Source organism: Microtus pennsylvanicus, chromosome 1 (assembly GCF_037038515.1).
Source record: "Microtus pennsylvanicus isolate mMicPen1 chromosome 1, mMicPen1.hap1, whole genome shotgun sequence".
Lineage (NCBI taxonomy): Eukaryota > Metazoa > Chordata > Mammalia > Rodentia > Cricetidae > Microtus > Microtus pennsylvanicus.
Window position 1 is genome coordinate 194,519,894 of NC_134579.1, and position 13,677 is coordinate 194,533,570.

The following is a 13,677-nucleotide window of genomic DNA, read 5'->3' on the forward strand; positions in this document are numbered from 1 at the left end:
GTAAACCTGTATGTTCACCTTTATCTTCTGACGCCCCTATCACCCGAGCGCCTACCATACATACCTACGCTCCATTCTTTAAGAATGTAGCTTCTTGCCATTTCTCTTTGAAGATACACTTTCTTCTCTGACATTGCCATTCTTTCCTGCTTCCTTGGTTAAGTGCTATTAGTCCTTTAAAAACTAGGCTGGGGCTGTGGAGATGCCTCAGCGGGCAAGAGCTCTTGCTCTAAAGGCATGAAGACGTCAAATCTCCAGGACTCACATACAAAGCCAGGCAGGCCACAGGCAGACACCACTAACTTCACTGCTCTGAGGGGGAGACAATTGCTGGGGCCACCTTAGCTCCAGATTTACTGAGACAACAAGGCAGAACAATAGAGCGGGACAACTGTTGTCCTTTGTGGGGGGCACACACACCCCCTTTTAAATGAGATCAATCATAAACTCATTGTAATCATGATCTCATGATCTAAGTCCCCTGGTCTCAGGCTGGAAGCTCTTTCCTTGGTGTTCCATAGCCCCATGGTCAATCCCTATCACGGGTCCCTGTATTCATCTATTCACAGACTGGGAGCCCCACCGTGTGTGAGCTTTGACTTGTTTTCTGGTGTCTAATGTTCAGCAGGAGCTTGGTATAAATGATGGATTAAAGTATTAACTAATTGGAGATACTTTTACGCTGTCAAATTAGAGAAGCAGGACAGAGTAGTTTTGTTCTGATTTCTATCTTCATATCTTTGTAAAGAAAGAAGTGTGGTTGATTGGACTGCAAAAGGATGATTCTTAGAACTCACAGAACTTCATCTTTGGGTCTCTGTGCACACTGAGAAGGCCTGTGCCCCATGGCAAGAGCAATGAGGGCCTACTTCTTAATCTTACTAATTAATTCATTTACCTCTTTTTCTTGACAGTTCCTTTTACCTCCTCTCTAACTTTTGTTTTTTAACATTAGGAAAAGTATACATCTATAGATATAGATATATCAATAGCTTTAATATATCAATAGCTTTAAAAAACTGACAAACTCAAATAGTTTTCATTGTCTCTTTAGTTTGCTAAATGATGCTTGTGTTTGTAAAGTAAGAAAAGACAGACTTTTCTACAATCACACTAAGTTCTAGTCAACATCTGTGTAGACGAAGACTGCTTGTTCACTTCCCAACCACCCAGACCTAAATAACACAGAAACTATATATATTAAAAGTATTTATTTATCTATCCTGTACACAGTGTTCTGCCTGTATGTATGCCTGCACACCAGAAGAGGGCACCAGGTCTCATTAAAGATTGTTGTGAGCCATAATGTGATGACTGGGAATTGAACTCAGAACCTCTGGAAGAGCAGACAGTGCTCTTAACCTCTGAGCCACCTTTCCAGTCCCCCACAGAAACTATTTTAATTACAACACTGCTTAGCCAATTAGCCCAGGCTCTATTAACTAACTCTTACACCTTAAATTAACTCATTTCTATTATTCTGTGTCTCACCACAAGAAAAGATACACTGGGGTGTAGAACAGTTCTGCACCAGTGGGATTTTGAATAATTGTGCATCCTGCTCTTTATTTTATAGACTCTATCAGAAGCAAACAGATACCTGATTAGGATCCAAGATGTAGTTCAACTTCACTGCTATGATGAGAAAATGGACTTCCCTTTAAGGTGAGCAGCTGTTAGCAGAGGCTATGAATGCCTGCAAAGCAGTGACTGTCTCGCTCATTGCTCACCCCTGGCATTCAGTACAGGCTTGACCTTATGTGCAGTCAAGAGAACCTTTGCACTGAGTCAAAGCCACATGCACGTGCCTGTCGGTGGTGTAGACACCTTATCATCTTGTTCGCATTTCAGCTGGCTCCTTGGTAGAATAAGAACAGTGTCTGCCAAGACTATGACTTTACAGTCGGTCAGTTTCCTAATGAGGTCAGATCCAAGTATTGTGGGAGCTCACACCAATATCCTGCTGAAAAGTGAGAGAATCATTTATTATCTTCATCTAGCTGTTCAAGTTAACACTGAAAATGACTTTACTATATTTGCATAGCGCTCAGAGTGCATAGGAATAATTGGAAAGATGCCAAAGTCCATAAATTAGTCTTCCTGTTGCTCTTTTAGAACAAGAATGGACAAGTTTTTCCATGAAGTCCGAAGAGTAAATATTTAGCATTTGCTGGCCAAATGAGGTCTATGGCAATGACCTTTTCTGCTGCAGCACAGAGACATCTAGACAACACAACAGTATGCTATTCATAAACAGCTGTGGCTATGTGCCAATAAAACTTTATTTACAAAACAGGTGATAGACTATAGTTTCCTGATCACTGCTTTAGAAAATGGTCAATGTTTTCAGTATCGAGGGCAAAGACAAATCATTCAATACATAGCAACCAAATGGAAAGGAGGCTCTTTTATTTCCATGATTATTCAGCAAACATCTAGATGTGCCAGGGCAGTGGGGCAGATGGGTCACTCTTTGCACCTCCAACCCCACCTGGGAGATCCTCAATGAAAATCAAAGGCCATGAGTTTGAGCCCCAGAACTGACATGGAACGAGAGAACTGACCTCAGCAAGTTTTCCTCTGACCTCCCCACATGCTCTGTGGCACACCCCTCCCTGAAAAAAGACAATGTAAGCAAAAATAGAAAAATCAAATCACCACAGGTGTCTTTTGCCTCACCGACTTGGCATTCTTGTTTTTTTTGTTGCATTGTTGGTTGGTAGCAATGGGTAAGAGCTTCAGTAGTAGGAAGCAGCTGGCTAAAGAAGCTGGCATGGTAGAGGTGTGGCAGCTGATCCAGGCTGGGTTACTCCATCTACATAGACTGTTTCTTGAAGGGTCGTCATTTTGTTCATGTAAACTACTGGCAGTGTGTTCCCTTATTTTTGGTTTGAGAAATTGTCCATTATGTTTGAAGGAAAAAATTGCTGGCTATGGAATTTTAGGTTGCTGAAGGTTTCTTTCTTTCTCTATTTTCACATCATTCATTCTCTTTTGGTTTGGTCAGTTTCAAAGAGAAGCCAAATGCAGTTACCCTTGTTCCTCTAGATTTTTTTGTTCTTTGTAGTCAAGTTTGTCTTTGAGTCTTTTTATTTACTTATTCCTATTTTATGTACATATGCCATTAGGTGTCGGGTCCCCTGAAACTGGAGTTACAGACAGTTGTGAGCTGCCCGGTGGGTGCTGGGAATTGAACCTGGGTCCTCTGGAAGAACAGTCAGTGCTCTTAATCACTGAACCATCTCTCCAGCCCCTGTCTTCAAATTTCTAATAGAGTGGTCATTATGCCTATGTGTGGAGCTATACTCTGTTTCTGGAGCTTTCTGGAACTGTGGTTTGTTTGTATCCGTGTGGGGTATAAGCATCAGTTTGGGTGCACAGAGGTTGGAGAGGGTGTTGGATCCACTGTAGCTGGAATCACAGACAGCAAAGAACCATGATGTGGGTGCTGTGAATTGAACTCAGGTCCTCTGGAAGAACAGCAGACATCCGCTGGGACCTCTCTCCATCCTTTAAGCAAATTTGAGTATTTCTCCTGTTCTTTTCTCTCTTCCTTATCTACATGCATGTTTTGTTTTGTCAATTGTCCTTACATGTAGTCTCCTTTCTCTCCACCTCAGCCTGTTCCTGTTTCTCAGTGTGACTGACATTTCTCCTCACACACCTTCCAGCACCTAACTCAGCTGCAGTCTCCTCAGAGACACCAATGGGGTTCTTTGTGACAGCTGATCTTACCTTTACCATTTCCTTTGTAAAATGGAAATGGTTTCAAGTACTCTATTACCTGGTTTTCTTTTTTTTTTTTCCTATTAGATTTCTTAGCATATTAACCATGGTTAAATTCCCGATTTGAATGCTTCAAAATCTCTCCCATATCCCAGTCTGGTTCCTCTTCACTCCACCTTTTGCCTTTCAGCATGGCTCAAATCTTATTGAAAGTTAAAAAACAAAACCAAAAACCAGCCCCCCGCCAAAGAAAACAAATAGGCATTTTTAGTGTGAGGTTTATGCCCCCTACTTAGGTCGTACTTACTCTGTCTGTCATAGTGAAAGGCTGCCATGTTCCTCACGTCTGTGTTTTGTCAGCAGGTCCAGCCTTAAGGACTCCTAAAAATATTCTGACTATTTTGCCTGCGTGTATGCATGTGTACCACTGTGTGCTTGGTGTCCATGGAAGCCAGAGGAGGGTGTCAGATCCTGTAGGACCAGGAGTTATGGAGGCTACATGTGGGTGCTGGGAACCAAATTCAGATCCTTTGTAATAGTAATAGTAAGTGCTCTTAACTGCCCCAAGACCCCTTCAACAGAGTCTGAGTTTTGTATTTTTGTCTATTGTAATTAGATAGTTGTCCTACTGAGGTGGTAGAAAGATGCGAGAGGAGGCACACATTCTGTAGCCCTCTGTGTGGCCTGGGCTGACCTCCAATTTGTGGATATCCTCCTGCCTTAGCTCTCCCAAGGACCGGGATTATAGGTGGGCTCCCCTAAGTGATAGGGAAGCTGTGGGCTTGGAGTGAGTAAGAATTCCCCCTTCCCCAGGCTGCTAAAAGAACCCCTGAGGACCTTGTTAAGAACCTTGAGGTCGCATTTCAGAATGGCCAGGCCTGCCACCCTTGTGCCCCAGGAGAGTCTTCTCAGCTCAGTGTGAGAGCCTGGTGGGCTCCTGAGTGCGAGTGCAGCCACGGTCTGAAATTCTGGCTGCTCCATCACGTCAGTATTAGAGGTGAAATTACCTGGTTTGCTCATTTAGAAGACCTAATAGAGCCTGTGGTGACTCTGATAGAGAGCACCAGGGGTTGAATTTAGGAACAGCTTCTGCCAAGTGTGTGCAGGTACCAAACAGACACACGTGTAGAAAAAGTTCCTGGCGATTTGTCTTTTCCTCCACTGTCCTTGAGCGGCCACACTGAATTAGCGTGCAGCTTCCTCCTTTGCCAGAGCCTCACCAGTTCAGTTACACAAGAACTCATAGCTGCTGCCACTCAACACTGTCCATTCCAAATGGAAAAGCCAAACATTTACTTCTGAAGCAAGCACCAACATCGATGGCATTTATTTCTTCATAGCTCTCTGTAGGGCTTCCAATTATAAAGCTATTTTTTTAACATTTTAAAATGTAAAAATTTGGACTCTTTTCTAAACTTAAGAAAAATTATTTTTCTATATTTATCAGTTATATGGCAAAACCTGGGAAACATGGTAGAATTCTTTACCTAGTGAAAGCAGCCTTTGCCTGCATGTGGTTGATCATTTCTGGCTTTCTCTCCCCTTTCTTCCTACTGCTGCCCCATCATTCTGAGAGAAACTCAATAACTTGATCTAAAACTGTTTTCCCCCTCAAAATGTAAGTAAATATGAAGCAACCCATTCACAGCAGCATAAATCATAATCAAAAGAAGAAGGAAATGTTTAGATGCAAGAGCTGACTCTAGCGGCTGATGACCACAGTGATTCTATTTACTGCACACCCAAGCATCTGAAATGAACTTAGGGTTCTCCACCTGGATTTCCTAACTCTGATGGCAGCCTTTGGTCCAGCTCTTAGGCAAAGTTGTAACTAAAATGACTCAGATGTCTTATTTCTCAAAACCAGGCTGGAACTGTGGAACCAGAGTCGCCAGGGGCTTGCCAGAAATGCATAGGCCCCTGGAGGCAAAAAGTCTAATATGACAAAATCCTGGTCATATTAACTCAGGTCAGCACACATATAACATCAGTCATTACGAAGTGATTATGAACTACACTAAATTTTGTACACAGTTTTGTTGAAAACTTTTCAACAAAAAATATCTGACAAATCACTTCTCACTGCAAACCCTCAGATATAACAGCTCATGAAAAGAATTTGATTATATGAAGAGAACCATCTAGCAATCTGGCTCCAAAGCAAAAATCAGAGGGTCACAGATGAGGTCCGAAGCACAGCAAATTTTGCTCTTTGCCTATAGCTAACCATTATTAGCAATGTCAATGAAGACAAAGAACAATTTACATTTTACTTCCCATAGGGGTGAAGTTACTGAGCTGCCTCCCTTCCAGTTTCTCTCCAGACGGAATAAGCAGTTCATTTGAACTACCAGTTCAATGGTTCTTCCCCAGGTTTCTACTTAGAGATGCCTGCAGACACACCACCCTCTGATAGTTCTCGCCTGAGTGAGCTGAAACAAAGCAAACTCATATGGTTCTCAGGTCACCCAAATACATCCGGCACAGAACGTCACAGCTGACAAAAGTTATAAAAATAGTCATGATAGAATTCATCTAATAAAGGAGGAAAGGAGGGAACATTCGATGTTCATTTAAAAAAGTTAGATTTACTCTTTTATGTGTGCCTGCATTATGTGCACCATGTGTGTGCTCAGTGCCCAGGGAGGTCAGAAGGTGGCATTGGGTGCCCTAGAATTGGAGTTACAATGGCTGTGAACCCGTCCTCTGCAACAGCAACAAGTGCTCTTAACCCAAGCCCTCTTTCCAGCCCTCACTGTTCATGTTTTGCACATTATGAAATACTTGACTAATGGATGGGATCAAATAACTCTATCAGGTACCTTGGTGGTCTACATTATGTCTAGACATACAGGGTCACTTTACCAAGTAGTCCATGAATTACACAAAAGGTCTGTAGTGGGATAAGGTCTTAATCATGGGAGTATCAATTTAAAGATGGTCAATTGTTGAGCAAGGCGCATACCTGTGAGCTCTCCACTCTAACAGGCTCTATGAACAGACCCGAGACCTCAGCCTCTTCCTCTTCAATGATGCACTGCTTGTTACCGGTCGGGCCACATCTCATACTCCATTTGAAAGGACGTCCAAAACAACCTACCAGTTCATTGCGTCAGTGGCCCTTCCCAGGATGTTCATAGAAGACATTCCAGACTCCAAATGTATGTATTTTCTTTCATGAGAAATGCTATCTCACACCAAACTCATTAACTATACAAATATCCAAGTAAGGGAAAGGCTGGGGCAATTTGTCAGCTTACCAATATTAAGATTTCATTAACTTCCTTCTGAAGAAACAAAAGTTGCCATTACCAGACACAAACCCCAAACAACAGAAAAGCAACTTTTAGTCACAAGGTGGTTAAGTGCTGTATCATTCTGAGGGTTCTGTGAAGATGCTACAGGCTTGAGCCACTATTTCAGGTATCCATCCACCCATCATCCATCCATCCATCCATCCATCCATCCATCCATCCATCCATCCATCCATCCATCCATCCACCTTTGTACCTATCATCTACCTATTATTACTAGCAGTCCTGGAGATAGAATCCAGAACTTCATGCATGCTAAGCGAGTGTTCCACTGAGCTACAGCCCCAGCCCTCTATCATTTTTCCTATTCTGTTTGAAGTAAGTAGCTATTCCAGACTTGATTGTCCTTTTCTTCCCTTAATTGGATTTAGCTAGTTCCTCTAAAAAGAGCCAGCATTTGCAAAGTGTGCTTAGTAACTAAACATTGGTTCACAAACTCCAATAGAAACAGGTCATAAAAGAACACCACTTAACCCGTTGTGCTTATTGTTAACTCTCATGCTATAACGCCTGTTTCTCAAGCTGCACAGGATCCGTCTCTAGTCTGCATTTCTGTTAGGACAGGCAACTGGAAGGTAACATTTCTCACTGCAATACTTGCCCCGCGTGTAGACAGGACCGCAGCTTAAAGAAGGAACCAAGGCCCTACTTAAGTTCTTGACTCACGAGTCTCTTTCCACCTTTAACCACTGAGCACGTTTAGTATTGGAAATGCTCCTTTTCTTCAGCTCCCGTCGACTGCAGTTGTCAACTGTGCTTACACCAGGGCACGGGCACTCAGCTAAGATAGTAGTTGGCTGTGTCGTTCATACCAAGGCCACTCCAGGTTTAGCCTCTCTACAGCCACCAGTGAAGATTTTTTACTGATCCCAGTTCTTTCTAGAGGCATTGAAACAAGGGATTAAAAGACTTCACATTATCATCTGGCCTTTAAAATAACTGACAAACAATTATAAAGACAGAATTTTTGATAATGTTGCAATTCTGTTTAGAAGATAATCTAAACTATGTTTATGCTTACCTGGAATCCTTGATTGTAGGCTTTAAAAAATTTTAACATTAGATAGTCAAGTCTTAAACTTAAATTGTTTTGTGTTTTTTTGAGACAGAGTTTCTCTATGTAACAGCCTTGGTTGTCCTGGAACTTACTCTGTAGACTACGCCGGCCTTAAACTCACAGAGATCTGCCTACCTTTGCCTCCTGAGTGCCGAAATTAAAGGCGTATGCCACCACTGGCCAGTTGAACTGAAAACATTTTGATTTTTGCCTGTGAAGATTAAACATTAGCGTAGCTTCAGTGCAATACTGCTTGGCCATAAAGAAAACTTTGCCATACGTGAGCTCCCTGATGAACATGGAGGATATTATGTTTAAGTGAAATAAACTAAGCAGGAAAAAAAATGATGTTCCTGAATCAGACAATGGTGACAATTATGTAACTATACAGTCAAAATCAATAAGTGGTATACTTTCAATACATGAAAAAAAGTAATATATCTCAAATGTTTTCACAGATGTCAAGAATGCGTTCATTCTTCAAGGTCCAATGCGTGAATGGATCTGTGCTACAGAGGCGGCAGATGACAAATTCCTCTGGTTGTCTGCACTCCAAACGGCAATCAGAAGCAGTATGAAGTAAAACTAGACTCAAAACAGACAAGAGGGTCTTTGGAAAGTCATATGCCAGGTTTCCTGCTTCAGAACATCTAGTAAGAAGCACACAGGGAACAGTCATGGATGTGGGGAGATGACAGAGCTAGGACCGCCTGTGAGGTTTCTTCTAACTCCTAGGATATGTGATTAAGTTTTGTGGAATGTGTAAGAACATGTCTAAGATTTTGAACTATATCTTTTGGTAGCCACTGCTCACAGGGGCTATTTAAAACAATTTGACCTATGTAGATTTTAAAAGCGAGTAATGAAAAATCAGAATGAACAATGTTTCTTTCACGAGCATCCTAGAACAATACTTGAACTTGTTTGTGATTCACAAATCAACATCAACTTTTCATGAAGCAATTAATGATTTTTAAGGGTATGTCTGAGAAATATAATTGGCAGCCTTCTAAAGCAATGTCAAATGTGAGTGAAGTCCTTTTTAAAATATTTATTTATTATGTATACAGTATATAATATTCTGTCTGTGTGTATGTCTGCAGACCAGAAGAGGGCAGCAGACCTCATTACAGATGGTTATGAGCCACCATGTGGTTGCTGGGAATTGAACTCATGACCTTTGGAAGAGCAGGCAATGCTCTTAACCACTGAGCCATCTCTCCAGCCCCCGTGAAGTCCTTTTTAAAGCATTAGAATATGCCATTTCAAAATACCAGAACGGTTAGTGGGTTTTGTTTGCTTTCTGTAATTTTTACTTTTTAAGACCAAATTCTTAGATCTCCCAAATAACCCTAATTTTTTTTTAAAAATAGTACTATCAGAAATGCAGTGGTAGGAGAATCCAATTCTTAAATAGTGAAAATTAGTGAATGGGACTAGAGCTCCATCTCACTGGAGCCCACGTGTCAGATTATAACCTCACTCCAGTTCTGGGGAAACTGATCATCTCTTTGGCTTCCACGGGTGCCAGGAATGGACAGTGCACAGAGATACTTGCAGGCAACACATACACACACACCCATAAAATTAAAATAACCTGTAAAAATGAATGGAGATTGTTGCATTCCAGGCTCAGGACCCAGAGACTCCCGCACTCGAATGGGCCCGAAGGCCTCCTCCCTAAGGACTAGCTTTCCAAGTACCCAGAAGGTGCCAAATAAGTTTCCAAAGGAGGGAAGCAACCAAGAGTCTCCCTAGCTATGATGTCTATGAGATACAATGACCAGCATGGCATGATGACCCTAAGACTGCAGCTTTGGCATGTGTACCTGGGCAGTATCAACAAACAGCTCTCTAATTGTAGTTAAGACCACCTTAAGAAGAAGGAAACCATGGCCAATACCGGAACCCTAATCAGGGCTAGTGACGTCATGAATCTTGGAGGACAATCTACAACCACCACTTTACTAAACCGGCATAATCCCTAGCTATATTCTAAATATTTGCCCTTCTAGTCACAGACAAGTGTGGTCATCCCTCAATAAGGAAACCTTTCTTTGCAACAACTGGAATCACTGTAGAAAACCACAACCAATCAAATAGCAGATTTATAGAACCCAGTCCCAATGGACTCATCTACAAAACATCCCCAGAACCTAAGGCTGAGAGAACACTGTGGAAGGCAGGGGTTACAAGAGCAGGGGTTTTAAGAGCCAGAGGATCGGGGAGTTTGCTATGTGAATGTGTCTCCCAGTAATGTCACAAGCTACACCCATGGTCTCACCAACATGACTGCCTCAACAGGAGCCGAACAAGGATGACTACAATAGAAGTGTCAGCGTGGGTGGGTGAAAGATCATCAGGCCCCAACCCTACACAAGAACTATAGACAACCGCGGGGTGCTGAGAGAGGGAGAAACAATCTTCCCCAGGGAAGACAACAATTGGATATCCAGTACCAACTGGTCAGCCCTGAAAACATGCATACAAATAACACAGACTGAGAAGACTGCATTTAGGAATATGATTGTATATACACATATGTATACATACACACACATAACAATTAATGAAAGATGAGGCCATGAATTTAAAGATAGCAAGGAGGGGTTCAGGGGGAAGTTTAGAAGGAGGAAAGGGGAAAATGATAGAATTATACCATAATCTCAAAAACTAGAAGTAGCCAGGCATAGTGACTGATGCATGACTTTAATTCTAACACTTTGGAGGCTGAGGCAGGAGGATCTCTATGAGTTTGAGGCCAGCTTAGTTTACAGAGTTCCAGGACAGCTAGGGATAGAAACCCTGTCTTAAAAATAAATAAAGAAAAATGGAAAAAAAACTTTTGCTACTTTCTGTTTCATAATGTATTATGGTAATTAAACCTATTGTACAGTATATGATTGTGAACTCAGGGTACTTAAATATATTTTACTGAAACTATAATTTCTAATTCTCAGAAGTTTAATGTCAGGAGCCAATTTCCTCCTAAAATCATTGCAGGAACTATCACCCTGGGGAGTCTGCAGAGAACCCCACACCCCTAATTGTGTTAAGAATGGTTCTATTGACAAAGCCTACCCCACACCCAAATTGGCTGTTAATGAGAGCTATCTGTTAGCGGAACCCACCCCACATTCCAAACTTTCTCGAGAACTAGGTGTGTCATCTCCTAGTTGTGACTTCTTGGCCTACAGTGACCTGACCGAAGGTAACCTGGCTACTTGATCAACGAGAACCATGTGACCAACGTGAACCACGCGGCAAGAGCCCAGAACCCTGTGCCCATCCCCCAACTCCTTACCCTATAAAAAGTTGTATCTCGTCCCTAATAAACGGAGGCTTTGACAAACTTTGCATGGCCTTCTTCCTGTCTCCTAGCCCATATCTTCCAGGTAGTGCCTCTCCGTGACCCTGGAATAACTGAACTGCCAGGCGGGCTACTAACCCTAGACTAAGTAGCCCGCCAAGGCAATCTACAGTTTAAAATTCTGGCTAAAATATACAGAATTTAAATATTGTATTTTCCTATTATTACACTAACCAGTTCTCATGTGAATACCCTCTGAAGTTTACAAACGTTACTTGAAACTGTTGTCTGTGAAGCTTTTGTGTGTGCCTGCACGCAATGTCAGAGGACAGTCCTGGGTGGTACTCTTCAGGTGCCTTCCATATTCGTTTTTAAGGACTGGGTCTCTCACTGGCCTGAGACAAGCGTCCAACCATGCCTGGCTTCAAAAATTCACAAACTGGGTTCTGTGAGTTAAACTTCCTTGCAAGATAAGCACTCACTGGCTGAAGTGTAGGACCCTGGCCCTGTAAAAGTGCCAGCAGTTAGCACCTCAGTCCTGCAGAGAGCAGTAATGTTCTGAAATGGCTTTCTCCTTATGTAATGCTTTCATCCTTTCCCTTCATCTCCAGGGAACAATGAAGAAAGACCTGTCTTCATAGTTCGTAAGCTTACACCACTCCTGTTGAATTACACCCTTACATAAACACACACAAATAGTAAGTCACGGGTGAAATTGGTCAAGAAAAACATGAACCCTGACCCTGAGTTGGCATGTGAGGAAGGAAAGCTTCTGAGAAACACACCAGGCTCCTGAATCAAACCCTGTATAAAATTCTGTATATAGGGAGATGTTGACAGGTTGATATCGTTTTCCCTTTGCAAAGTTTTCTGAGTTTGTGCTTGATAAGATGCCCATTTCTGCAAATGCAATCATGGTGTGGTTTGCCCACGGATGATGAGGGCCTGTATGACTGCTAGGTATTGTTATGGCACAGGAAGGGTGAGGCACGCCAACAAACACAGTGTATCCTCCAGAAAAAGTCCTCCTAACCCTTTTATTGTTGAAATTAAAAAATAAAAGATACTTAAATACAATGGTGAACATATAGGGCAAAACAGAATCATAAAATTTAATGTTCAATTAAGCAGTGAGCTGAATGTTTGGGTTTCCAAATAGGCTCTGAACCCAAAACTGCTTCCAAATAGGCATGTTCACAGTTAACGGCAAATTGGCTTATAGGTGAGAGAACGGTCTAAGTTGTTCCAGTTGAACTTCCAGGGAAATTCTCTCCTCCAGAACATCCTGAAAAAGACACAAAGTCCAAGTCATGTTGAAAGTAGAAAGAAATCCAATGTTATCTCTGCTTCGTGCTAACAACTGTATTTGTCAAGAGAAAGAGACGGCGATTCCTATTTTGAAACTAGTTCACCTTGGAAGGCAATTTGTACATTCATAATAGGAAAACACAAGCCTACCAATTCAAAGCCATTTCCGGTGACAGAACCAGGTAATAAAATGCTTTTAGGTTAATTGTTAGAAAAGCCAGTGATTGTAGCGAATGGGTATTATTACACAAATTCTGAATAAAGCCTTAACTGTATATAAATCTGTTAACATGAATTCTTTCCTCTGATGATGGTATTTGATTCCACAAAGATTTGTTTTTCATTCAGAATCTTAAAACTTATTAATAGTGTACGTGTGAGCTCATATGCCGCAGCGTGTGTTCAGGCTGGAGAACAGCTTCTGTGGACACAGGTAAGCAGGCTAGCAGCTTTCACTTGCTGAGCCACCTCACTGGCCCATAAAATAGTACTTTAAGGTTCATCTTTTCTTATATATAACTTTTTATGATTTATTTAACTTTATTTTATGTGAATTAGTATGAAGGTGTCAGATCCCCTGGAACTGGATTTTCAGACAGTTGTAAGCTGCCATGTGGTTGCTGGGAATTTCAGGTCCTCTGGAAGAACAGAGTTCTTAACTGCTGAGCCATCATCTCTCCAGCCCCTTCTTTTTTTCACACACAAGATGGTTTAAAGTTTCCCATTCTGTCTTCATTAGACTGGTTTAAATTCCTATTACTGAATCTGAGTTGTCTCTGATCAAAGAATAAACTGGTAATAGAGCAGTTGCCTATACATTACATGGAACATAGAGCTATGTATGTACTCTGGGAGGTATTGAAGTCCACTTTTCTTCTTGAAGTTTCTTCATGGAAGTTACCAATATAATAGGACTAGTGATGTCTTACATATGCAGGAAAAGACAATGTGCACCAGAACTG

The 13,677-nt window shown here is 41.7% G+C and overlaps 2 protein-coding genes across 11 annotated transcripts in view; one reads left to right on the plus strand and one right to left on the minus strand.

Moving 5' to 3' along the window:
* The window catches only part of Ect2l (epithelial cell transforming 2 like), a 56,530-nt gene extending 47,403 nt beyond the window's left edge, over nt 1-9,127 (plus strand). Inside the window, exons 19-21 of the mRNA XM_075948320.1 lie at nt 1,577-1,665; nt 6,715-6,887; nt 8,556-9,127. Coding sequence (XP_075804435.1) covers nt 1,577-1,665; nt 6,715-6,887; nt 8,556-8,680 — 387 coding nt within the window. The 3' untranslated portion in view covers nt 8,681-9,127. The remainder of the gene's footprint in view (nt 1-1,576; nt 1,666-6,714; nt 6,888-8,555) is intronic.
* Nucleotides 9,128-12,430: 3,303 nt separating this feature from the next.
* Reps1 (RALBP1 associated Eps domain containing 1) overlaps nt 12,431-13,677 on the minus strand; it is a 73,913-nt gene continuing 72,666 nt past the window's right edge. For all 10 annotated transcript variants that reach the window (XM_075948409.1, XM_075948420.1, XM_075948381.1 and 7 more), the window contains one exon: nt 12,431-12,692. In XM_075948409.1, coding sequence (XP_075804524.1) covers nt 12,624-12,692 — 69 coding nt within the window. In that variant the 3' untranslated portion in view covers nt 12,431-12,623. The remainder of the gene's footprint in view (nt 12,693-13,677) is intronic.